Source organism: Perissodus microlepis, chromosome 18 (genome assembly GCF_051167445.1).
Source record: "Perissodus microlepis isolate ML-2025 ecotype Zambia chromosome 18, ASM5116744v1, whole genome shotgun sequence".
Classification (NCBI taxonomy): Eukaryota; Metazoa; Chordata; class Actinopteri; order Cichliformes; family Cichlidae; genus Perissodus; species Perissodus microlepis.
Genome location: NC_140478.1, coordinates 2,663,233 through 2,690,064, shown reverse-complemented (window position 1 = coordinate 2,690,064; position 26,832 = coordinate 2,663,233). Strand labels below are relative to the sequence as shown.

The window sequence follows — 26,832 nt, the reverse complement described above, 5'->3', positions numbered from 1 at the left end:
ACTGTTGTCACTTTTTAATGTTGTGTAGCTTGTTGTTGGTGTGATGACAAACCATTCATGACACCTTGCAGGGACTTCCTCTGTGGTATGGTCCTGGCTATTCCTGTTATTGTTGCTAGGTGCATGTCAGTGTGTTACCCTAATCTGATTGGCTTTTGTCTTTCTTTCTTTTTTAACCTCTTTCAGATCGTGTGGTGAACTGAAAAGAACGCTGAAGCAAAGGTGGAGAGCAGCAGGACTTTGGTCTCCTGCTGTCCCGTGTTTTTGCTGGAAACCCCCATCCACTTCTCTCTCTGCCCAGTACACTCCTACTGTTCTTTCTGTTCGTTCACTCTCCTTCTATCATCTATCTGCCCATCTTGCTCGACAAATAGGTCAACAGAATCCAAGTGCCAAAAACTAGGAGACCATCTCAGCTGTTTCTGTAGAAGCACTGCTTATAGAAAGAACACAAGTGGATGTAACTGCCCCCACCCACAGAGTTTGGTTCAGTCCCACGGGCGATGAGACGAGCCAGGGGCTTCATCTTTCTCTAGACACTTTCTTCTACACCTTCTGTCTTCATGCTTTGGGGGTCCTCAGGTGCCCCCACCCCGTGTCGACCCCCCCACACCCGTTGCCACCACGGCAGACCACCCCAATCGCCTTGTTGCCATGCCGACAGAAACACTGACTCCAGCCCTGCCAGATAGCAAGGCTGCTGGCCCTGCAACGCCCTTCAGTTCCACTGTACCCCTCCGCATCCTCAACAAGGGCCCCGAGTACTTCAGGAGACAGGTACTGTGTGTGTTAGGATGTACATAGATCTGTTCAGGTAAATGTTGGATTGAACTGAAGCGTCAGAGGTCATAACTTTAAGCGTTTTGCCCACAAAATTCCAGGGTCGAGCTCATTTGTATAACCAATATAATTCCATAATAATTGGTCATTTGTGAGTCATATAATACCGTGTTTTAATAACCGCTGATCAAAAGGCCTGTACCATTTGTGACTGTATTGTACAGTGAAACTTGTCTTAAAAAGAACTAGCTAGCTCTTTAAAATGCAATTAATATCCTGTTGTAGTAACACCCACTGTACCACTGTCAGAAAAAGTTGTCCATCCATTTGGAACTAACACTGGTCTTAATCTGTCTGTGAAGGTTCTCAGTCATCCAGGTCATCGTAGTCAAAGGAGCTTGCAAAGAAAAGTGTCTGGACTTCTTTAAGTTGCTTGAAGACGTTTCACCTCTCATCCAAAAAGCTTCTTCAGTTCTAAGGTCAAGACTCAGCTGTCCATCTGCATCTTAAGGATAAAGGACACTCTTTCGAGGATGCCAATGTTCACATTTTGGACAGAGAGGACAGATGGTTTGAAAGAGGAGTGAAAGAAGCCATCTATGTCCACTGTGAGCGACCATCTTTGAACAGAGGCGGTGGTTTACGACACCAACTCTCTGCCATCTATAATCCAGTTTCGAGTTCCCTCCCCAGACGCCTTAACGCCCACTCACATCCTGGGCCATCTGACCTCAGGAATTCGCATGATAAGGTGGGGCCAGTTTTCACAATGAGCTCACCCGAAACTCTGGCTGATTGGGACCCACACCCAGTTTCACACCTTGGCTCAGGCGATTAGAGGATCATCAGGGGGTCCTTTTGTCCCTCTGTGGGGGGAAACTCCCACTGGGTTTAAATCTGGGACTCTCCACCATTTGACCTTAGAACTGAAGAAGCTTCTCGGATGAGAGGTGAAACGTCTTCAAGTAACTTAAAGAAGTCCAGACGCTTTTCTTTGCAAGCTCCTTTGACTGGTCTTAATCCACGTCACAGTTAGAGTTGTATGAAGTATTGCTGTGCTCTGCTGACGGGGCTCCATCGTCTGTTGCTGATCATGTAGGCTGTCACTGTTGCCGTCAAGTTGCTCGTAGACTTTTCTCAACTTTAATCAAGAATTTTAAGAGAAGCAACATTAGACATAATTAGATATATGCCTATGGTGTTGTTGTAGTCACAGCTGTTGCCTGCTAACTTAGTGATGACTTAACAGACAGATAATTGGATATTATCCAGGCTTGGGGCTGAAACTGGGAATACACTGCCTTGTGAATCCGTGAGGCTGCGTTTGTGGTTGTTGTTGTGAACCATGCAACACAATTGCAACAACTTTTACATGACCTTGTAGATATGCACTTAGCTGTAAATGTTTAAAGTGTGGGAGCTTGTTGCAAATTTAGGGCAAAGATATCTGTGAAAAACTCAGAAAGTCCTAAATATAAATAAGCATAGAATAGAATTGTGTAATGGCAAAGATGACAGTTAACCTGCCCCGATCACCACAGAGCCATTATCTTGTTTCAGTTCCATATGCACATCAGAGTTGGAGCTGTGTGCTGTCGTTTTTCTTGTTCCTGTAATGCTCATCACCTCTGCACTCTTCCTTTAAAACGCCGAGGCGAGCCAGAGGATTCGTACAGATGCGAAGCGGTGCCTGCATAGTACAAATATAACGTGCTGGGGAAAAAGCGTTTTAAAGCTTTTTCTAAGGCAAAGTTGCCAAATTTTAAAGCATTTTTAATAACATTTGCTGATTCTGTACATACAGTGCTGCATAGGTGAGACGTGCTTGTAGAAAGACTTTGGTAAAAAATGATGTATCAGTGTCTGTTTCTATAGTGTCCAAACGTTATGTGATGCAAATGGGGAAAAAAGATGAATGGATACATTTCCAATGCTCACTCGTTTGTATCCCAACATTAGGCAGCGTAACACTTCCTGACTTTATGAACTCATGAATCTCTTCCGAGATGATCTGCAGCTGCATCACCAAATGAACGGGGTTGTATCATGTTTGTCTCCTATCACTTGTTTCAGACAAGGAGTAAGAAGAACACAATAACAGATTCTTAAAAAACATACAGAAATAACCCAAAACAACTCGATTCCTACCCCTGCTGCACGTATATAGAATAAGGTAAGGGACTGATTCAATGCCATCTCTCTTTTTTAACCTGTGTCTCAGGTGGAACCAAACCCTAAGCGCCTCAGTGCTGTTGAAAGACTAGAAGCTGATAAGGCCAAGTATGTCAAGAGCCAGGAAGTCATCAATGCCAAGCAGGAGCCAATCAAACCACCTGTGCTTGTTAAACCACCTGCTGGCCATCCCCTGCTATCCAAGAGAGGTCCTGGCATCGGTGGAGGAGGCAGTGGAGGCGGGTTACCTTTCAAAGCATCCAATAACAATGCCAAGTCAGACACGTGCGCAACAAGCTGTGGCAGCATCAAACGGGAGAATTTAAACCTAGAGATCCTAAAAAATCTGCTAAACTCATCGTCTTCTTCAGCAGCAGGATCTGGAGGTGGAGCTAAGAGTGCTGTGCAGATGAGGTCAACAGGTGGAATTCCCAGGAGTTGGACACCATCGGGGTAAAATAATATACTTTTATCTTGTGTACATATGTAATCAATAATTATGTGGTGCTCAAATATCTCCATTCAGAAAGGTTTCTCTAAACGTGTTACTTTGAGTGTAACTCGGTAATGTATGTTATATTTGGTACAGTCCTGTGAAAAGCTATATACAACCTCACTGCTGTCCAGTTAATCAAAAGCATTTGATTAACTGATCATCAAGTGTGACCACAGCTGTAAAATCAGAGGTTTTGGCAGTTTGCTAGTCTGCAGCAGTCAGGTGTGTTGACACAATGCCACAGTCTTCCCAGGAGTGCACGTTCCAGCAAATTCCCCCCAGGTCAGGCCATGCAGCCTTCAGAGAAACTGCAAAAAGCCCACGAGCTACACGTCAGACTCTGCAGGCCTCAGTTAGCAGGCCTGCAGAGTCTGAAGGGGGGTCTAGCCTAGGGACCCTTACTGGATACAGATGCCCTGGTCAGGAATCAAACCCCTGACATGAAGTTCCAAAGGCGTGTAGTGTTTACCTCCAGGTGAAGCAGAGAAAGTGCTGATAGGGATAGATCTACCATCTTTCTGATTGGTAGATGACGTGCTCTACCACCTGAGACACGACCGCCTCCAGCAAAACTGGAGAAGCTCTGACTGAAAGAAGTAAAAGAGTTGTGTCCAAAGAGGAAGCCTGAAAAGGCACAGCTTTCCAAAGTGTTTCCACTGTTGTGAGGACAGTTTTAAAAAATATTAATAATGAAAAATCAAAGCTCCAGCTCGGAAAAGCTTCTGAAAATAGTTTCTGCTAAGATGCTCACTGTGACTAAGTTAAAAAAAAAAGTCTGGAGGTCAATGTTGATATGCAAAAGACAAAAATATGACAAGCAAAATAAGAAAGCAGGTGAGTGACAAGCAGGAAGTGAAGTGTCAGCCTGAGATGAGCTGCAGTGAAGACAAATGTGGCTTCTGGTGTATTCGAAACCTATAAATAATGACCAAAAGACAGCCGGGCCGTCATAACTTGTTTGTATGCACTTTAAATATGTGTTCATGAAGCGCAAACAAAGTCAGCTAAAAAAAATATTGATAAATAACCAACATTTGTACGTGTAACGTTTGTACACACAATTTACGTACAGATTTTTGTGTACTCGCGATTCAATTAGGTTTAATGTCCTATGAACAGACGAGTCCAAAGTGGAGACAGCAGCATCTCTACTTTAAGAGAAAAACCAAACGGCACAAACCTCTCACACCAACGGTCAGCATGGCGGCGGCGGGATGATGATTTGAGAGCCTCACACTCACTGAGACCCACAGATGAAGACGATGAAGTACGATTTAGACCAGGCTGTCATAGACAAGCCTTGAAACTGAAAACTGCTTTTGCCATTACTGATGATAATAAGAAGAATCATTTTAATTATACTAATGAAATGATTTCCGTTGTTGCTGAATGTCTTACAGTTTCATTTCCCAGAGATGCTGGAGAATCTCAATTTTGTGAGTTTTTTTGTCTTGTTCTGATAGAAATGATACCTGGTTTCTGTTTTTCTTAGCTCGAGCTTTGCTGCTTTCTTGGTGAATTACTTTTTTTTTTCCTGTCTCGTCACTGCAGTCATCACTACAACTTTCTGGTTTCCTCCTCTGATAGTTTCAGGTTCAGTCAAACTTTGTCCTTCTTTTTTCCCTCAGCGGTGCAGGCTTCTGTCTTACAGCATCATTACCCCTTTCTCCACTTTGGCTGTTGGTTTAGTTTAGTTGTAAGAACAAAATAGGTTGGTGGGCACGTTTCAAGAATCCTGATATTTCTTGGGAAGTATTAGTGATAAGGCCCAGTTATCCCAATCACAGAAACAACTCTCTATCAGAATGACTGGGCCACTGCAGAGGCTTGATTCTTTTCCTCAACCTGACTGAAAAGCTGTGGACAGACCTTAAGCTAGCCGAGCACAAAGATCCAAAAACCTCAATGACTTGTAAAGAAGAGGGAGACAGAAGTCCTCCACAGCAATGTGAGAGTCTGATAAAACCATAAAGAAAACGACTACTCCAGCTATGGCTGCTCAAGGTGGTTCAGTTTAGTTTTCACAGGACTGCTGCTGAAAAAAATTTACTCAACTGACTACAAAAAATATTTTTCCTTTTTATTGCTCCTTGATATGACGATTGTTTTTGTTTTTTTAAAGGTATGTTATATTGTACACCAGAATAATGGTTTCAACACTTTAGAATCTTCTGGTTTGAAATGTTTCTTCAGTATTTAAGTGATCTAGTGACAGTCGTCAGTATTTCTACTGCTACACAGTAAACAATAGTTGCTGATAATAACTTATTTTCCAAATTGTAAACAAATCCGGTATAAAACGGTGCTCGTGCTGCTGCCATGATGTAACTCGGTTTAATACATTAACGCAAACTTTACATTGTCACATCAGGGCGTCTCTTTCTTTGGCCTCCAAACAGTGAAAAGTCAGTTCATTTGGGCGAGCAGGATTTGGCTATGAGCGCGTTCAGCAGCATGCGTGTGCTAAACGGCAGTAGCATGCACAAAGCAGACACTTTGAAATTACGTGACAGAACTTTAGATAATGTGTTTTCTCACTCTGAACTTTTGAAATAAATATAGTTCCGTACTCCGCTGTCAATGCTAATCCACGTGGTGACATCAGCCCAGACTGACTCGGCTGTCCACAGATGGTACCTATTTAACGTAGCCAAATACTGTAAGAGCTGTGGGCGGTGATAACATTCAGCTGTGCGGTCACGGATTCTCTTTAGTACCAGGAGGTTCCAGCACCAAAATCGGGGCTTGCTCTGGTGCACATCAAAAGTAAATCTAGCTCTGTGCTTAACAGCAACTGCTCAGTTGGCTAGTGTTCATTAACTGGGCTGCTGATGGTGGTGGTTTATAAAGGCAAATTTTCAAAAGCTAAGCTACCATCCAAATACTTGTGTCTGTGTCTTTATTTAGTTTGTGCTGGACTCCTTGGATTTTAGCTTTCTGTTTTCTGCTCCTAGGATGCCGTTAACCTATCGGTCTACCATGACTCTTAACGAACAACCACCCGACTCGACTCCCAGTCCCAGCACCTCACACTCCCTCCGATCCTTCTCCCATTCACTGAAGGTTCCCCCGATCAACAGCGGGGGGCGTCGCAGTCCGCAACAGGGAGGAAACCTGAATCTCAGCAGACGAGTCCAAGATGAGAGAAGCGGCGAAGGAGGCGTTATGGATCGTTCTCGGTCCCCGCTGCCACCTCTGCTTACTTCCCACTCATCTTCCGACCTCCTGCGGCTGTGCAATGGCAAGCCGCTCCGTACTGCACGATCCAGTAGCTCCTCAGCTCCGCCCCTCCCTCCAAAACCTAAACCTGCTTCCCTCCCTCCTCCTGCACTTTCTTTGTCACTGCCTCCCCCTCGTCCGGCCCCATCCCCCTCACCTTGTGACAACACCACCCCTCAGTCGCTACCTTGTGATCTTGGAGATCCTTCAAAAATGTTAGCTGATCCTAACCTCGAGCTAGAACCTGGTTCGTCAGTGGCACGTCGCTCCTCGCTGCACAGATCTAAATCAGACCTGTCAGACCGTTACGCCCGGGCTGGAGCTGATGTGGAACGCTTTTTTAACTACTGCGGACTCGACCCTGAGGAGCTGGAGGCGGTTGGTCCGGAGAACTTTGCACGGGCCAACTCGGATATCGTCAGTTTGAATTTCCGATCAGCTTCTATGATTTCCTCTGACTGCGACCGTTCTCGGCGATCTTCCAACGATGGTCTGTCAGATGGGGATGAGGGTGAGGACGAAGAGGAGGAGGCTGGGGAGCGTGTGCCATATGGCATTTCGGCTGTGGAGCGAAATGCAAGGGTCATTAAATGGCTATATAGCATTAAGCAGGCGAGAGAGTCACACAAAGTGTCCCATGTTTAGAAGTGGAGGTTCTTTAGGCTAAAGACAAACTGTCCTAATCTCTGAAGGAATCACTGCAGCGGCATTTCTCACAGATAAAGAGGCTGTTGTCTTATTGCTGAACGAAAACTTTTTCAACTGTGTGTAGCTGAATAAAAGAGGGAGGAGTGCACAGGTGTAACCCAAGCAAGGTAAGGAAAGAGACAAAATAGTGTCTGAAGATTATAGAAAAGACAAAGACTGCAGTCCTCCAAAGTTTAGAACAAGAAAAACACCAAGAACAGAAAGAGGAAAAGCAAATTCAGTGCTTACTCTAGAGTGGCAGTTAACTGCTTCTCTGTGGACACTGTATGAACTGTTGTGTAAGCAACAGGAACAAAAGTGAAATGCACTACATTTGTCCAAGGATCCATAATGTGGCCATCGCAGTAGAAAGGATTCAAGAAGTTTCTCACAGAGGACATTTGGACTTGTCAGACATCAGTACGACTGACACTCTGTTAAATGTAGCCTTTGACACCTGCACTCATCGTCTTTGAAATGTTCCTCAGTCCACTTTTGTGCTCTTTCATGGTCACATCCTCAGTAGGAAATAGTCGGCCAGTTGTAAGTGGTTGAACATCATCTTACCTCACAAATGCTGTCTGTTAGAAAAATAAAACTACAGGTTAACTGTCTTTAGCTAGCACAGAAATATTTTATACAGGCCTCAGTCTTGCTTACATTTATCGCTCATTACAGATACTTTGGATATGTTCTCCCTTTGGGACACTAAGAAACAAAAAAACAAAAACCTAACCTCTGACCCTGTGACTAAGTTTGCATAGTATATGTATACATGTGATAAACTGAAAGCTTAAACAACAAAGACCCTGCTAAGTGGGTTTGTGGATTTAGCATTAAATCAGCACATTTCTTGGACGGAGGCAGCTGTCCTTCACACAATATGCCTAAATTTGCACTCAATGCAGCGCATGTAGCTTGTTGCTAAACCATTGGTGAATGACGTCACACTCATTGTGGTTTGTCTAGCACCTCACAGAAGTTCTTCCTCACAGTACTTTTCTGATTGTTTGAGGTGATCAGCTCCCCGGTTTCCTGCTTTTCGCCTTATCAGAAACATCAGTAGCATCATTCACTTACAGTAATAGGGTTGCCAACTTTTTAGCTAACAAATACGGGACACTCTGGCATGCCAGAAGCACAATACACAACCAGCTGTGTGTAGTGCACATATGCACTGTATGTGACATTGCAGGTAATGGTCAATAAATGGGACATTTAAGGTGGACTAAGGGACAAACCAGTGTTTGCTCATTATACAGCTAAAACGGGGCAGTTGGCAACCCAGGACAGCAACACTGTGAGGTTTGGGTAACAGTGCAGTTAACAAATGGCCCCAATATTGTAAAATGCCTGTTGCCATAACCCACGGTTAAACAGCACATGAATTTTAAATAAAAAGTGAAAATCCTTATCAAGTAGCACCTGTTTCCATAACTTGAGTTGTCATTGTTCATAAGTTGGTGGAACGGAGTCATCGTCTGTGCTTTCCTACAGTAACAAGTCCAAATGTCCACTGTGAGAACAGCCTGCACGCAGTGCTGATGAGGCTGCTAAACACACCTTGTGAAAGGCGCCGCTGCAAACACGACTGAACTGTCAGAGCAAACTCGGTAAAATCACTTGATATTTGCGTAAAGTGACTGTTAAAGGATGGATTGATGACTTCGTCACTTGCCTCAATGAAGTTGCTGCAAATTGTTGAAAAACTCTGACGGTGTTAGAGTTGCGAAATAAAGACATCGGAGCGGGTGGTGAGTGAGACAAGAAGGAAAGCAAGGAACATGAAACAAAAACTAATGTCACAAACTCTGAGCATATTTATGTGGTTACACCATCAAATCATTACACTCTTTGGCCTTTATCGCGAAATGTCTCATTACGCTGCCATGTCAGCCAACAGAACATTTCAGCGGAGAGTTTAGGTGTCCTGTAGATATCTGTAGACGACATATTGAATTCAGGTGTATTTATTTAGCACCAGATCACAACAGCAGTCACCTCAAAGCACTTTACACTGTAAAGTGAAGAGCCTACAGTATTCTAGAGAAAACTATGACCTCTAGTTTCAATTTGAAAGCTTTTGATATAAGAGCCGTGGTTTTAATGGGAATTTCCCAACTACTTCTCCATCTTAAGGTCACAGAGGGTTGGAGCCTTTCCCCATTCAGACAGCCATTGTACCACTCAAGTCAAAATTAACTGTGGTAATGAACAGATTTCTTCCGTGAGGCTGCTTTCATGACGTAGGGTGACATCAACAGAAGTGTTAAAGTACCAAACCTTGACTTCATGCTGTCGATGTCAGTGGGACTGTTAAACAGACCACAACTACTGACTTTTCTTTGGTGGCACCCAAATAAACCAAACGCCCGGTGTTGAAGAAGCTGAAACAATCAGACCTGTAGATGTATCCACAGACGGTTCAAACCTTTATTGCAGTGGAAACCTGATGAGAATGTGAGTGAAGCTGCAGGACACCAAGACTCTCCTGTCGAAACAATGTTGGTACAAATCATCATGTGTCACCACGTGCAAAAACCTACACTGAAAGCAATATTATGCATACCGTATTGCAGTGCAGAACAGTGTATGAAGGTGTCAGACTGAAGTGTTGCTCACGCTGATTGCACCCTGCAGCCACACACAGCTCCAGCAGTGCGTCTGCCACCCTGCGCTGACTCCATCTCTCTACTGTATCCAAACCCTCAGTCAGTCCATCACAGGAGGAAAGTCTTTCACTCTGCCTTTGTTTGCTCCTAATAATGACGGTGGCTGGATTACTGAGTTCCACACCACCCTTCACATCTGTCTGCAAGCCGCTGACATGTCTGAAGGCCTGAAGCCATATGGGTGTGAATGCAGTGCCTCAGCCAGCAGTTCCATCTACCCCACCACCACCTCCTTTTAGCTCACTTACAGGTCTGCAAAGGTCCAAGCACCCTGCTGGCTTCACTTCACTGCCCCTCATACTGCACTGCAGATAGTGTTGGTGCTGTGGAAGCATAAACGTCTGAAACAGCTGGAGTCGACTCTGCAACGTTAAACTGAATTTGGGTTGGGGGTAAGATGACTCACATGTTAGTTAAGCTCCCTATAAAGCCATCCACTTTCAAATGCAACCAAAAACAAGGTGCTTGCTCAAAGCACCTTCGTGCTTACTATCAGTGTCAGAATAGAAATGCTTCACCTAATGGACACAGCTGCTGCCAGATGTCTTACAGCTTTGAATGTTTCATACTTACAGAACTCCAGGTGCAGCGTAGATGCAGTCATACGTGAATGTAACATATGAAACATTTCTAAATGCACCTGTACATCACTGGTTAGCTGTTCACATAGTGCTCTCAGGTACAGGAACAAGTTCTTGTTTCCTGAAATGATGCACAGGGACGTGTCTTTGCTGAGCTGGAGCAGTTAGGGTCACAGTATAATGCTTGTTCTTCTGAGTAATTATGAACAAAGTGTATAGCTGTAATAATCTCAAAAACCCTCCAAACATCAAATTCTTGAAAATAGCACGTGCCTCGTGAAACACAAAAACTCAGTTCAGCTGCTAGGAAACAAGGAAACAAGTACCAGGAAAGCAGTGGTTTTCTCTGAGGACTCATTCTCCCAGCAGCCTCTGCACCTTATAGGAGACGCAATGAGTTGTGTCATGAGTCCAAGTGTCAGTATGCCTTAAAAGGCTCTCGTCAGATCCCGAACCAGCGCTTGATTCTTCAGTCAGTGAGCACACACTGCCAGCACAAGTGAAAATGGTAGTAAACATGAAAGCAACTGAAGATAGCCACTTAACATTAGAGAGGATATAGGGAATAATTAGATGATGCTGAACAGTGATACTGTCTGCATACTGAATATAAATATTACCTCTAAAAATGTCAAACTAGTGCTCTGAAAACATAAAAAAAAAAGTCATGAAATTCATTGTTAAACTCTGAAACATACAAATGGACTGATTCTTATATAGCGCTTTTCTACTCTGTTTAGTTAGGAACATGCAGCGACAACTAGGGGTGGGGGAAAAAATCGATACTGTGTAGTATTGTGATATTTTGTTTGCTAATAATGTATCGATACAGGGACAGCAGAAATCGATATTTTGTTACAAAAAAGGTTTTTGTGCTCTGACTTCAGAGCATGTTGATCCTTTTTCTGAGCAAGAATCCTGACATTCCTTCACTGTCCAAATGTGTTTAACTTTTTTTTGGCAGCAATAAACATGACAGTTTACTTATTTTAATTTAAGACATGTTTTATTTTAATTGAGTTTAAAACTTTTTTATTTAATGTAAAATTATATTTTGTTTTAATTTACTTTCAAATTCTTCAGTTGCTGAAGGGGCTGCATAGTTTTCATAAATTGCATAGTTCAGAATAGCTATAATTGTACCAGATGGTTGCGTTCAGTTAAGTTGGACTAGACTGTAATGCAAACCGTTCAGTTTGTCAACAATAAAACTGAAATGAGAGAAAGACTGAGTGTGAGACTTTGATATTAGATAAAATGAATATTGATAAAGTTTACCTTTATGTACAGAATCTGAATATCGCAAAATATTTTAAAAAAATTGCAATAATATCGTATCGTGCGTTAAGTATTGTGATAATATCGTATCGTGGGATGTATGGTGATTCCCACCTCTAGCGACAACACCCGATTATCAGCAGCAGGTTATATGGTTTGGGTTAAAAGAAATGTTTAATAAGTCAAGGCATTGTTTTTAATGACCAGCAGGGGAAACCCTCCAACTGCATGTATGCAAATGTGTGACACAATTAGCCCACTTCTCCTAAACCCTTTTTTACTATGTTTTTGGTCTTAGTCACTAGTTTGATGTTTTAGTGAACACAATGTGATGCTTCCTGTGTAAAAGATAATTAACAGTAGAGCAGGACACTCGTTACCATAGTCGTGCAGTGTCCGAGGGGCTTCTGATGATTTAGGTTAACATACACCCATTCACAATAGCAACAACCCCACACCAAGCTCAGAGTTATTAGACAAAACACCAACCAAGTGATCCTAAAGTGTGTGGACACAGTTGTCATGAGTTGCAGGATATTTAATGTTCCTAAGACAGTGTGTGTGAAGTGAAGCCAGCTGGAGGACTGGCCCTGTCCTGAGTCTGAGCATGTTCCTGACCCTTCATTTGCCTCACGTCTTCCCAGCATCCTTTGTGGAATCAAGCAAACCCTGCTGCTTCTCCCTGACAGCATGGTACGGCAGCAGCGACATTGTGTGCCATTTTCACTTTTGTCGACATGCTGTGCTTTTCCTTTGACTCCGGGACAGAAGGATCTAGAGTGGTAATTGTTTTACTTTTCATTCAAAGTGTAAAAATTGTAAGAAAATGTATATATTTGATTTTCAAAGGACAGTGTGTTGTGTTTCAGTTTTTTCTGTGTTATAAAAGACCGGGAACAAAGCTCTGCTGTTTTGCTGTTGCCCTCAAACAGAACTGTCTGATTGAGCTGGGCATGACTGTTTCAGTGTTGATCATGTTTTTTGATGTGGAAACTGTTACATTTTGCTTGATTGGGAGAAAAAAATTACAAAAATGTCTTCGTGTTTAGTTTCTTTTGCATTATTTCAATAAATGTCTTCTTTTCCCATGTCTTGCCGCTCATGTTTGTAAGTGTTGACCTGTTCAACTAAGATGGTGGAACCTGAGCAGTGGCTGCTCTCTTCAGTCCAAACGTGAACCTGGGCTGGCACAGACGACTGCTGTGATCTGGTGCTACAGAAACAAACTGAACTCGTTCAAGGTGAAGGTTGTTAACTTCAAGTATTACAATGATCGGTTCAATACTAGCAACTCATAAATGATATAGCTGGTCTTTTAAATAAATATAAATGGGAGTGACTACAAGAGATGAAATGATTTATTGTAAGAGTACAAAAATATGTCTCGAGATCTGATTGAATACTCATGAGATCAAAGGTGTGCTTAATGTTACTGCAGAGGAGCTGCATGAAGGTTGAGCTCTATAACACGCATGAACCAAGCTTAAAAGAACAGCTTGTTAATGCTTAAGAATCTGGGTTTGTGTAGCAGACAATGGAATAGTTCAACAAAACGGGAAAGAATTGATAATAGTCACATAAAATCTAATGTGAAAGTAAAAAGCTGCAGGATTATACACAACTCTGCCATGAGATACAAGCCGAGCCTTCTGGAGTGGATCTTAGAGGCTCCTGACCAGTGTTGGTCAAGTTACTTGAAAAAAGTAATCAGTAACTAATTACTGATTACTTCCCCAAAAAAGTAATCCCGTTACTTTACTGATTACTTATTTTCAAAAGTAATTAATTACATAGTTACTTAGTTACTTTTTAAAAACACGATTTACAACCTGAATAGGTGATAAATCGATAGATCTTTCAGCCCAATTCTACTTTTTCTGCATAATCCATCATACAAAATGTAATTAAATGAAAAAGTCTCTTTTTTTTAACTTGTTTTATTAGTTTTAATCTTTTAACTTTATGCATCAAGTATAAATTAAATTATATGCAACATTCTCTGACTGGAAGAAATTAGTTTAACATTTAAACCTATTTTCTGCACATTCCAGCACATAAAATAAAATATTTTTTGTGTTAACACTCACTCTTTCAAATAGATGCAAGTAAAACACAGCAGAAAATAAATAAAGTCAAAGACTCAGCGGTCCTTTTGCTCTATTTTCACCTGTAAAGCAGGAGAGGCGTAGGCGGAGGTTTACCCTGGTGCAGGTGTGCCGCAGCGGTCAGTGGAAGAATCCGCGAGTTTCTCTGTGAGTTTCCCATTACGTCGTTGTGCACTCGGTGCTTGTTTAGGGGTTTTTTTCGCTGTAAAAAGAAGTTTTCTTCCCACGCACAACGGACACTAATGTTTTTGTCACTTTTTATGGAATCAAACTCAAAGTAAGGTCAGTACTTCCACGCTTTAAACGCTGCATGCTCATACTCTCTCCCGCACTCGATATGTTATCCATTGTTGATCTGCACACAGCTGTTGTCACGAACGTCGCACTCGCTTACGTCACTGTCATGAGACATTCTCGCAAAAAAAAAAAATCACAGTTTTAGTAACGCAGTAACGCAGCGTTCCTACAGGAAAGTAACGGTAATCTAATTACCGTTTTTGCAATAGTAATCCCTTACTTTACTCGTTACTTTAAAAAGTAATCAGATTACAGTAACGCGTTACTGCCCATCTCTGCTCCTGACTAAGACATCGTTAGCATGCTGTGTCTGCAAGACTACTTAGATTATGTGCAATATCAGGCCTTAAAACCACAACACAGCAGGTCAGATTATTTGTCAGATTATTTGTCAGATAATTGCATTACATTGCTCTAAAACCTGGAACAGCAGCACACAGCGACCTGTGCTGCTACGTTTGTCAGTCAAAGCAGCCCAACTGAAGTCTTCCAGAAGGATGCTTCTTAACACTGAACAAAGCGGTCTTTGAGGAACCGCTTCCTGAGTGGCAGTTAACATTGGTCTGCTCTCAGGTGATGCACTGGTCTACTGCTTGCTGACGAGCACTTAATGAAACATGAGTGAGAGGTTCCTTTGCTTCCAGTATGAATGTTATGTTTGATAAACTTCTATCGCTGTTTATCACTTCACTTGTTATGGTTTTTAAGAAAGTGTTATAGATTTTATTTTGAACATTTACAAAGGATCACACTAATATAACCCATATGTTGTCACGGAAACACTATTTTTTTAAGAACTTTAATATCAAATCTGAGCAACGTTTTTTTTGTTTTCTTAGGAACATCGCAGGCCAGTGGAGAGACGAAGAGAGGCCACAGTTTAGCCAAGCAGAATATCATCCAGTCTTTGCTGCAGTTCTTCTGAGAGCATGTGTTTGTGTTTCAAATCCTCCAGCAAGCTTTTTACTGTCTTTTTGTGCCTTCTTTCCCGATCCTTAGCATTTCTTAAGTCCCGACGCAATTCTTCCAACTTCTCCCGGGCCTCATTTAACCGCTTTTTTACTTGCACTGGGTCTAGAGCATACTGATGATCCTGAAAAATATTACGACTGAATGAAAAGTGGCTTTCTAACTGATGAAGGTCCAGAATGTGTAAACGGCAGCTGTCACTCACAGATGCTGTTTGCTCCACAGCCTGCACCTGTGGGGGTTCTTCTGCAGCTTTCTGAGAGGTCCTGCTTGTTCTGGTTGCAGTATGTTCCTGGGAAGGTTCAGAGTGCAAAAAGTTTTCCTCACAGTTATCACTCGCTTCAACACAGCCTGTGATATGTGATACTCACCTTGCCAAGATGTCTTGTAAATAAAAAAACTGATGGGATCACTCCTTCTCTTATACGAGTTGTCTGTCCAGTCCTGTCAAAGTCTTCTGCTTTAAAATGACAGCTGCAGACAACCGAGCGGTCATTTGGCTCAAAGTCTCTTCTCTTCAGGGCCATTTTCCATAACTGCCTTTTAACTTTGTCCTTCGGGAACCTACAGAGATAAGACCCTTATGAGGAGAACAGCATGTAGTCCTGTTGTCTGTAGCAACAAGGTACACAGTACACTACTGTGGTCCCTCAGAACTCAGAGGTTTCCCCCCTCTGAGCTTCAAAGTCAACGCTGTATACACACAACCACATGTTGATGCACCCTGTCCTCCTTTTAATGAACTATTCTCAGCTTTTCTCATTTCATGTTAGCTCTGCTGATTCAACACAGCTGCCTGTTTTTGTGTTCATCTGGATCTTCACACCATATCCCATTATGGAGCCTTAAGCCGTTTTTCCCTTGACCGTGTGGAAGTGCTGGTTCTGACTGAGAAACAAAGGACACTGCGCACTGATTGGCTGCAAGTCATTACCCAGTGGGCATACCCAGGAGTAGGGCTGCTCAATTAATCGAATTTTAATCTCGATTACGATCTGGGCTTTCAACGATCATTAAAAATGACCGAGCCGATTATTAGCCCCTCCCTCGTGCTTTACACTCGCGCTGCTCCGTGTGGCAAATCGAGCGCACCTCTCTGCATTTCGAACACGTGTCACAACAATTAAGAGGACCTGAGGGAAGCTCGGAAAGCTAAGCAGAAGTTATTTGGAGAGGAGAGTGACTGCCGTTGGTTGAAAAGAGGTAAAAAAACTTCAGTGGTGTGGAAACATTATGGGTTCGCGGAGTCAGACGTGGCTCAAGTAGACATAGTGTGTAAACTTGTGTCGTAGCTGCACCACAGAGCAACACTGCAAAGTTCACTAAACATAGATGTTTACATTTTTCATTTATTTTTTATATTGCAAACATTTGCACTGTTATCAGTATTTGCACACTATTTTATATTATTTTTTGACAATCTTTAAAGTCATTATTCAACACATTGTTGTTGTTAAATAAATATCGTCAAATAATCGAGATCTCAACTTCAGTGAAAATAATCGTGATGATCATTTTTGCCATAATCGAGCAGCCCTACCCAGGAGAATTCTCTTTTCTGGCTCCTAGAATGACCATAATGTGGAAAATGAGCTTCGTGTTCACTTTAATATCTGAAAGATAAGATCTGAAATTCAGCACATTCTCGTGATGAACTGTCTCTTGTTTTCCCCCATCGAATCTGAACCTGTGGCTGTGAGTCACATCAACATCCAAGGGGCTACAAACCACTGCAAGGATAGGCATGCTCTACTGAACCACGACTCATAAACCCCCAGCCTCTTTCATGCTTCAGCAGGGGAACACAAAGCATGCCAGGGGCAGTCACAGGCCCCCCGTCTGCACCACGTAACTAGCCCCTGGCCCAAGCTTGCTTGTGCTGTTGTTGGTGCTTCAGTCAATAAGAAGAGTAAAGTTCTAACATACAAAGCACTAAAGTTAGATTTTTTTTATCTCAAGTATTCAAGGAAGACTGGTGACAAAAATATAATAATCTCTCTAATAATTACAGTTAACATCTGAAGAAACTGAAATGATCAAAAACTATTCCAGCAGCTGAGACTCCAAAGATCTGGGTGTGCTGGATTGCCTGAAACAAATGAGCAGCATTTTCCTCTTGTTTAGGCGCATTGGGACAAAGTGGGCACTGTTGTTTGAATAGGGAAATATCTCCATACAGGTACATGAAAACATCTGTTACCTGAACTTACTAGATTCAAAAATCAGCTATTATTTTTTTCCAGTATCATTTTTAGAAGGCCATGCAATTCATTGTTCTTGTTGTCTGAAGAAAAACTGTAGTCCCACTTTACAACGTAAACGTTAGAGGAGGGTGGATCGATTCAGCTTTGCTTTTATCCTTCAAATTCAGTATGTAGCCCGCTGAACTGTGTTAATTATTTCTTTGAAAAAATAAACCTCAAACATGCACTACAAAAAATTTCCAAACCTTTTTGTGTGCTTTAGAGACAGAAACATTTACATTCCAGGTCCCCAAAAACCCCAGTTTCAAAACACATGAAAAGCTGAAAGGTGTGTTTTGTTGTGTTAACTAATTATTATGCAAAGTAACAATGGCAGTGATATAGTGGTGAATAAAATGTGCTCAGAATTTGCAAATTGAGACTTCATCTCGTAAGTGATGGCACACCACTCTCCCCCACTCAGCTGCCTGAATAACTTACAATTATTGGTACGGATATCGGAAATAGTGGCCCTGTATTTACTTGGTATTGGATTGATACCAACATTTGTAGTGTGGCGCAGCACTACCGTGGATGAGGGAAAGTGTGACCGTAGAATGTTTTTGTTGAAATGTCCAGGCAAGTACATACATGTTAAATGACACGATATACGTGTTCACATAACGTCAGTTAACACACAACTTCAGGCTTTTATTTCTACATGATAATTCTTCATAATTAAGCAATAAGGACAAGTTGTCTGATGTCCTGTGATCGTTATGAAACTAGGAATTTAAATCACACATTAAGTTTCTGTACAAAGTATCGGATCGTTAAGGAAATCAGTGGTATCGCACATCACTGTGGCATAAATAATAAATACGTTTGCTGCAACGTCACTCGGTGCCATGACAGAAAGCGGTAGGAACTGTCGTAAAACGGATGTGGCAGTTTCGTACGGGACCCTTCGCGCAGTGCTGTGCTTGGTGAGTGCGAGATGAAATAAACTGGAGCCGTTTTCTACCCGCACACAGGAGCAACATTACCACAGATAACGCATCCGTCGCGTGCCGTGGGTCAGTACTACCCAGCTGACTCACAGCTTCCATGTTCAGCCTCACTGACGCTTTAATATTTTGGCAGCTTAAAGTTAAATAACTGTTAAAGCTGTTGACACTCTGCTGTGTGAAGAAACGCTAATAGTCGTATAACTAGATGCTATGCTCGTACAACAGTAGTGTTGTAGCGGCTCACCTGTGAAAAGTTATTCCCTGCTGCTTGGTGTTGGCGTTCCTTTGATTAGAGCACCCGAGAGCGGCACAAAAGTCTGGCATGTTCTATTATTTTGGGCTGACCCGAAGAACCCCGTTGCAATATGGCGGCGGTATAAACACGTCTCAGGAGCCGGATGAGGAACCCACGTATGAATCGTCATGAAGGCAGTGGTCACGTGATCCGGAAAACACACTGGGTTTTTTTTATTGAGCAATTGCAAAATACAAACTCTCAAAGAGGATAACACGGATAATAATACAAATGAAAATTAGAAACAGTACAAGAAATACAGCATCAGGGGAATAACAGAAAAGTAAATGAATAAAAAAGTACAATTAAAAAACAGAAAAGATACATGGCAGGCATTTAAATTGTGCATAAAAGGGAGTAGTGAAACAAAAAACATAAAATAAGTCAAAATTTAGAATAGCAGGAGATGGGCAATACCCTGGTAAAAGTTTTTGGCGTATTTGCTTTTTGTCTTTTTAAGCGAAGAAAAAAAAAACTTAAAATCATTAATAAAACCAGGGAAAGAAGGCTTAGAGTTCCTCCATTTAGCACAATGGATATGATATTTACTCAATACCATGTTGGGTAAATATCTCTGACAGAGACATCCAAGAGTAGATGATCCATATAAAAAACCATATCGTTCAAATGGTGGCACATCATTCATTTTTAGAGAAATCCAATTTTTTATGTCACACCAAAAGCATTGTGTGATAGGGCATGGAAAAAAATGTTTTAGGGTTTCATTTTCATCAGTACAAAAAAGAACACTGATCCACCTCAAAGCTAAATCTCTTTTTTTAGAAATTCGGCCCTGGAATCAAAACCGACTGGACCTGCACACTCTCTGATTAGAGCCGGGCTACGTTAGTCTCGGCACAGTTTAGTTCTCGCCTGTTCTCGCTCACTTTTCAACAAAACGGATGATTTGAGACTCTGTCAGTGACAGGTGTGGAACAATAATTTCCGAGACATGGCTGTATTAAAAACATCCCAGATGCAGCTGTGGAAACACAGGGGCACAGTGTCTACAGAGTGGACTGCACACCAGAGGCTGAGAAGAACAAAGGAAGAGGTGTGTGCATTTGTTGAAAGACAACTTCTGGACTGATGTCGCTGTTAGAGAAAAACATTTTCCACAGACTCGGAGTTCACATTGCCAAAATGGACACCTTTTCATCTCAGCAATGAACGTAGCACACTGTTTGTCTTTGCTGTGTACAGTCATCTATGGACCAGTGCAAAATTAGCTGTGAGTAGACTGCATAATGCCATCAGTAAACAACAAGACTTCCGGCTAGTTCCTTTATTATGGCGGGGGACTTTAACCACACAAACCTGAAGTCTGTGTTACCAAAGTGCCACAAAAACGTTCCCATTGGAACATGGAATGGAAAAACACTGGATCAGGTTTACACCAACATCAGAGGATCCTCCAAGACCTGCACAGCTGTCCACCTTGGACAGTCAGACCCTTTGGCTCTGTTTTTAACACCTTCATACAACCCTCTTATCATCAGGACAGGTCACGGTCTGAGGAGACTGATTGTGTCCCATCACGTGTCGCGCCCGCAGTCTTTGTGGTGCTTTGGCTGGTTGTGCACTAAGGGTACTTTCAAGCTCTTACAATGCTGTGGTTGCATTGTAAGAGCTTGCATTACGTTTCTCCCACCAAAAACGCTGCATCCAGATGAAAAGAATCAACTTTCTGGGATGTACTTACCCAGTTGTTTGAGCATGCATACAGATATGTAGCACGTAACTTTGCTTTAACTATGAACAATTTGTGGTTCTTCACCTCCCATGTGGGATCCCTGAAAATAAGGGATAATGGTAAATGACCTGTATTTGTATAGCGCTTTTCTAGTCCCTAAGGACCCCAAAGCGCTTTACACAACCTGTCATCCACGCACACATTCACACACTGGTGATGGCAGCTACATTGTAGCCACAGCCGCCCTGGGGCACACTGACAGAGGCGAGGCTGCCGGACACTGGCGCCACCGGGCCCTCTGACCACCACCAGTAGGCAACGGGTGAAGTGTCTTGCCCAAGGACACAACGACCGAGACCGTCCAAGCCGGGGCTCGAACCGGCAACCTTCCGATTACAAGGCGAACGCCCAACTCTTGAGCCACGATCGCCCTATTAATTGATAATATCATTTAAGACGATGCTTTACGTTACTGTGAGTGTAATAAAAGTGTCCCAACAACTGTTGCATCAACCATAATGAGCAAGAGGGAGTGAAAAAGCAGAAGAGCATCTCTAGCGTGAGCGCATTTAGGTTTGGTAACTCACAGTTAGCAGTCAACTTAAACACTTATGCAAACGTAGGAAAAACGCTATCGCAGCAAGGATGAAATACACGAGTCATCTTGCCTTTAAGCAATATTCCATCTAAATATGAGGTCAGTGCATCTGTACGTAAAATGAGCTCCATTTCTAAGAAAAATCAAAGACAATCAGGTCCATATATATTTGAACACTGACACAAGTTTAGTTTTTTAACCTGTTTACTGAAACATATTCCAGTTATAGTTCTATAATGGACGTGGACATTATGTGTAGACTATCTACATTCAAATTGGATGAAGAGTTTAGAAATCTCAGCTCCTTAACATGTGCCACCCTTTTTTTAAAGGGACCAATGTAATTGGTCAGTTGACTCAAAGGCTGTTTCACAGGCAGGTGTGGGCCGTTCCTTCGTTATGTCCTTGTGCCTGGAGCTGATTTGAGGTGTGGTGCTTGCATTTGGAGATTTTGCTGTGAGCAGACAACATGTGGTCAAAGGAGCTGTCCATGCAGGGGAAACAAGCCATCCTGAAGCTGCAAAAACAAACCCATCTGAGAAATGTCTTTACAATATGGAAAAATCTACAGTTTGGTACATCCTGAGAAAGAAAGTAAGCACTGGTGAAGTCAGAAACACAAAAAGACCTGGACGTCTACAGATGATTGCAGAATCATTACCATGGTATTGAGAAAAGACTTCACAACAGCCAATCAAGTGAACAACACTCTCCATGAGTAAGGCGTGTCCATATCCAGTGTTCCATGAAGAACGCTGGACAGCTTGCACTGCAAGAGTTTATTAAAGCAAAGAAGTGGAATATTCTTGAATGACCAAGTCAGTCACCTGATCTTAACCCAGTTGAGTGTTTCACGTGTTGAAGACAGACAGGCCCACAAACAAACAGCAACTGAAAGCTGCTGCAGTAAAGGCCTGGGAGAGTCAGGAGGACATCTAGTGATGTCCATGAGTTCAAGACTTCAGACTGTCATCGCCGGCAAAGGATTTTCAACCAAGTATTAGAAATGAACATTTTATTTTCAGTTATTTGATTTGTCCAATTACTTTTGAGCCCCTGCAGAGCTGCTTCAGTGACAGACTGCTGCGTCCTCGATGCATGAAGGAGCGTTTCCGCAGGTCCTTCCTCCCTGCAGCTGTCAGACTGTACAATCAGACCTGCTCCCAACAATCATAGATGTTCACATCTGCGCTGTAACTGCAATAAGTTAGTTAATTAACCAATTCGCACTACAACCTGGTTCGCCTCTTACCTGTAATTATTTTTATTTAATTTAATAACTGTACAGTACTCTCTGTTTATAGTAACCATTGTCCTTAATGTAAATATGTAAGAAAAATTGTGTATGTTTCTGTCCTGTGTACTCTTTGTTTGTATATTTGTCTTTCTGGCTGCTGTTACAACCAAATTTCCCCTTGTGGGACAATTAAAGGATTATTCTATCTATCTTCTATCGAAATGATGGGATTGTGTTAAATAAATGCTTTAGTTACTAATATTTTTATGCAAACTTTTAGTTCAACTTGCTGAATGAAAGCTGAAAGGCTGCACTTCACCTGCATCTCAGTTGTCTTGGTCCTAATATTTATGCACCTAACTTATATCGGCACACGTGCACCCACAGTCTGACTATACATGAAATACTGTTTCGTTTTTTTGTGTGTCCTCTGCATAGATGAGTGGGTGTGCGCTGAATGAAAAGGAGTTCTTTTCCTGCTGTCAGCTCCTCCTGCAGCAGTCTGAGCATCTGAGAGATGGCTGGAGCTGGGAGGCAGTCCAGGTGAGGAGGCCCTGTCCTCTCAATCTTAATCTTGATGAGCAGCCTGGAGCTGTGCTTTAAAGGCAGTCTGATTTTGGTACAGGGTTCAGAAGAAGGCTACCTCAGGAAGACTGTTCTCAGGTCAGTCGTAGCTGACTGCTGTGATGCACAGAAACAGAAGGAAGCTGCTTCAGTTTCCCCCATTTTCGCTCACCCCATCCAAGAACTGCAGCAACAGGAAAGGACGCAGGTGAAACTTGAACAGCGCTTCATTTTCCAGCTGTCTCTCCACTAAATATCACTAAATGTGTCTCTTCCTCCACAGCCTGTTGTTGCTACCCGTTTTCATTCTGACGGCATCACAGGCGACGGCGGTGATGAGGACGATGCGGTCTGCGTGCTGTCCGAAGGCAGCAGCCACGTGCTTCAGTACGAGTATCACATCCTGTACTCTTGCAGCTACAGTGCTCCTGTGCTGTATTTCAGAGCTTTCACCCTGGGTTAGTTACACATAAGGCAGCCACTGCACACACACACCTACCCCCGTGTCCTCCTGTTTGAGCAGGATACCGCAGCGTTTGCCTTTGCTGCCACTCGGCACCAACATGATGTTGGCTGTGTTTCACCGCAGCATCCCTGACTGTGGCAGGAGGTAGTCCCTCAGCAGGTCCCTGTGGTATAAACTCACCCGTTTTGCACTGCTAATCAGATTTCAGCCTTGTTGCCTCTGCTTCTTTGTCAGAGGGTCAGAGTCTGATGTTAGAGGACGTGTGGAGCTCTGTTCATCCAAACTTCAGACACTGCCTTCAGAACAGTCCTTTGACTGCAATCACTCAACAGGTAAAGGAAGTCTCGGCATCATTATCTTTACTTTTCTCCTGACAGTCCACTTACTCTTGTGTCTGTGTGCCAGGAGCATCCTCTGCTGGGTCAGCCTTTCTTTATGCTCCACCCCTGTAGAACGGAGGAGTTCATGAGGCCTGTGCTGCAGGAGGCTCAGGAACAGCCCAGGTAGGGTCGCTGAACCACAGCACTGTTAATGTAAAACTCTGAGGTAGCTCAGTGAGCGGCTGAACGTGTTCAGTGTTGCTCTGTTGATCAGGCTGGAGCAGCTCGGCAACATTGACTCCTGTATTAAAATATTTCTCAGGCTTTTGTGGCATGTTTCGAATTTTATATTTTTAGCCTGGTTGGATTTGGATTGCATTTCAAAAAACAAACTTGGACACTTTTTCAAGACCAACTCTGCTGCTGCAAAATCAGATCACATCAACACACATGGTGTCACACCGACACGTAGACCGTGTTGTTGCTTTCACTAACTGAATGTCAGTTTGGTTCAAAGTATTAACTCGGGAACCGTAGGACTCTGCAGCTGTCCACTCGTAGCTTTGGTTGTTACTCTGTGACTGTGGATGTAAACTTGAACAGGATTGAACGTGCAGCTTTCAGGAGATCTAGTCTACACCCTCTGTCACCTCTGATGGTGACATATGAAGATGCTATTTAAGAAAATCAGCTGATCCTAAAAAGTTTCTAAAATGATTTAAATACAAAGTCAGATCAACAACAAGACATATTGGAACTAACAAAACTAAGCAGAAATACAGAAGTGTGTGTGTGTGTGTGTGTGTACAAGTACTTTGTTTTTGTACTTTTTTTTTCTTTATTTTTCTAACACCTTCCTTCATTTTTATATGAATATCTGTAATTTCAACTCGTTACATTTTCAAAACAGTCTCGTTGCTTTTCAGTGTTTAATGCACACGAGTTTAACATCACTACGATCATGCCGTGAAACATCAAACCAGTCTGAGAACAGTAACATGAAATACAGTCCTGCTGTCTACATCTCTGCTTCTGCGTTTTGGATTAGTTTTTGTTCAGTAAGTAACAGCGTGGTATAATACCTCATGTTCTATTGTTTATCCGAGTCTGTATTTAAATCATTTTAAAACCTGGTAAAGACCTGATTCCTTTGTTGTCCCAGTATATAAAACGTTTGAACTGTCGACTCTTTACATCGTGACTCTTTGCAGTTTTCTTTTTGATGCAGTTGTTGCTTCCTCTGTTTTTTGAAAAGCTGGATTCATACATATTTGTGTGTGTGTCTGTGTGTGTGTGTGGGCAGGCCAGTGAACTATGTGTTGTTGTGGCTCAGTGTGGTGGGTCCTGTGGTGGGTCTGGACGTCCCTCTGAAGTACTGCACCCAGCTCCATCCGTCCTCTCCCAGCAGCAGTGAGCCTGACTAAAGCTACAGCGCTCTGCTTCAGATTTGATGAGCAGCACCGTGGAGACGGGAGGCGACTCTGTGTGCGACATTTTGCAGGGAAGACTTGCAAATGAGTGACATCTCCCCCGTCCGGGGAGAGTTTGGACCAGTGTTAGATAACGCTCTCCACTTCCATCATCAAAACATGGAATATCTTACAGAAGAATCGCGGCCCATCTCTCCACTACAGATCCATAGACATGGAGAATCAGTGCCGCTGCACATGGCGGCTTAAACTCGTAGTGAGATGCTCTTTATCCTTTAATACCAACTCCATGCTTTGGAGAGGTGCCCTGTGCTATTAATACATTTAATATTTGTGTTGATGTAATGTATACAATACATATTGTGCTAGAATTTAGACTCAATTGTGCAAAATGTAATAAAAACATAATCCTGGGATTTGCAGACCTCATTGAAATAATACAAAAACTAACTGAAACCAATCAAGACCATTTTGAAATGCATTTTGTACATTTTATACCAGCAAAACATTTCAAAAGAAGTTGGAGGAGAGGCAAGAGAAGTTGTCTAATGCTGAAAGAAACACCTGGTGGGAAATCTCCAACAAGTGGGCGTGGCCGAGTATTCCACAGAGAATCTTTCTGAGTGGGAAAACAGTTCAACATTTGATTCTTTTAAATATAGTCAATACAGTAATATGGTCAGCTGATGACAGTGAGTTTTCAACAGAGCCACATCAGTGTAGCCTGTAAGATATTTTTGTTATAGATATACATTATCACGTGACATGGGAAATGTTTAATCCATCTGTGCAAGTGCAGAACACCTTTCCCAATAAATAGTTTGTCTTTTAATGATAATTATGTAACTATTCAAGTTCTATTTAATTTAAGGTTTTTTGTTTGCTGCTTAGTGTTCCAGAAAGTAAGAATACTATCAAGCCATCATCACGGTTTTCTCAGATGCACAGTCAAGCGTGGACCGTATAGAGTAAATAATGCTGTTGATGACGTAGGTGGTAGGCAGTAGTTCTGCTTACGGTCTTGACTTGAAGGACGACTGGAATACTGCCAAAGATAATGCTGCATTTTTTACTGTAAAGCAAACTCGAGTACTTTGAGTGACAGGCAGGTTAAAATGGTGTACACTGAAGTGTAAAGCATTAAAGCATTTTTAAAACGTGTCGGACTTTGAAGCGAGTAGCATACACTGATTTGCTGACTCAATATTAAAGTAAACCCTGCAGTCTCCTGCTTTCTTTGAGCCAGTTCATGACATAAGAAACAGATAACGATGAATAAATAAGGCGTCATAATTAGAAAGTGTATGTCAGGCTAAAACCCACTGTGAAAGGACAGACAACCACAAATGGCATCTCACTGGAAATTTCCTTCTCATTGTGCACTAAACAGTGCCGCTTTCAGGTCTCTGGATGGCATAGTATATAAATTTGTATTGATAATTATCAAAATTTGAATATATTTAGAACAGTTCTTATATAGTGCTTTTCTACTCTGAGCACTCAAAGCGCTTTACCAGAACAGCCTGTGATTGATCCATTAACCTGCCGATCAGTAGGATCAAAGAGAATGGACTTTTCTTGAATGTGTTGAAGGGTTTAAATGGCTGTGTCTGAACCCAGTTCAAAATATTTTCCAAAGCCGAATGATGTAGTTTTGGTACCTAAACTCAAACAAATCAAAATGGACCTCATACTGAAGACTAAATGTAAAAATCCTGGTCAGATGTCATCTGTGTTTTCATTATTATGGGCTGGGAGGTCAGTTAAAGGAACTGACCTC

General features: G+C 42.3%; 3 protein-coding genes across 6 annotated transcripts in view; 2 read left to right on the top strand and 1 right to left on the bottom strand.

Moving 5' to 3' along the window:
• fam110b (family with sequence similarity 110 member B) overlaps positions 1 to 12,975 on the top strand; it is a 67,002-nt gene extending 54,027 nt beyond the window's left edge. For both annotated transcript variants that reach the window (XM_084913176.1, XM_084913175.1), the window contains 3 exons: positions 187 to 777; positions 3,002 to 3,405; positions 6,403 to 12,975. In XM_084913176.1, coding sequence (XP_084769302.1) covers positions 655 to 777; positions 3,002 to 3,405; positions 6,403 to 7,312 — 1,437 coding nt within the window. In that variant the 5' untranslated portion in view covers positions 187 to 654 and the 3' untranslated portion in view covers positions 7,313 to 12,975. The remainder of the gene's footprint in view (positions 1 to 186; positions 778 to 3,001; positions 3,406 to 6,402) is intronic.
• A 250-nt stretch (positions 12,976 to 13,225) lies between these two features.
• Positions 13,226 to 18,835, bottom strand: LOC146367030 (THAP domain-containing protein 6-like). Of its 2 annotated transcripts, XM_084913180.1 has the most exons (4): positions 18,694 to 18,835; positions 15,628 to 15,820; positions 15,462 to 15,548; positions 13,226 to 15,380 (listed from the first exon to the last, which is right to left on the bottom strand). In XM_084913180.1, the coding sequence occupies exons 1-4, from the start codon at positions 18,771 to 18,773 to the stop codon at positions 15,168 to 15,170; spliced, it is 573 nt and encodes a 190-aa protein (XP_084769306.1). In that variant the 5' UTR covers positions 18,774 to 18,835; the 3' UTR covers positions 13,226 to 15,167. The 2 variants fall into 2 exon arrangements, with proteins under 2 accessions (XP_084769306.1, XP_084769305.1); XM_084913179.1 differs by having other exon boundaries at positions 13,226 to 15,548.
• On the top strand, positions 18,333 to 25,468 carry atg10 (ATG10 autophagy related 10 homolog (S. cerevisiae)). 2 transcript variants are annotated; one of them, XM_084913177.1, is made up of 7 exons: positions 18,333 to 18,425; positions 22,711 to 22,815; positions 22,898 to 23,044; positions 23,120 to 23,294; positions 23,537 to 23,634; positions 23,708 to 23,805; positions 24,926 to 25,468. In XM_084913177.1, exons 1-7 carry the CDS (start codon positions 18,348 to 18,350, stop codon positions 25,044 to 25,046), a joined length of 822 nt encoding a protein of 273 aa, XP_084769303.1. In that variant the 5' UTR covers positions 18,333 to 18,347; the 3' UTR covers positions 25,047 to 25,468. The 2 variants fall into 2 exon arrangements, with proteins under 2 accessions (XP_084769303.1, XP_084769304.1); XM_084913178.1 differs by having other exon boundaries at positions 18,381 to 18,515.
• The last annotated feature ends 1,364 nt before the right edge of the window (positions 25,469 to 26,832 follow it).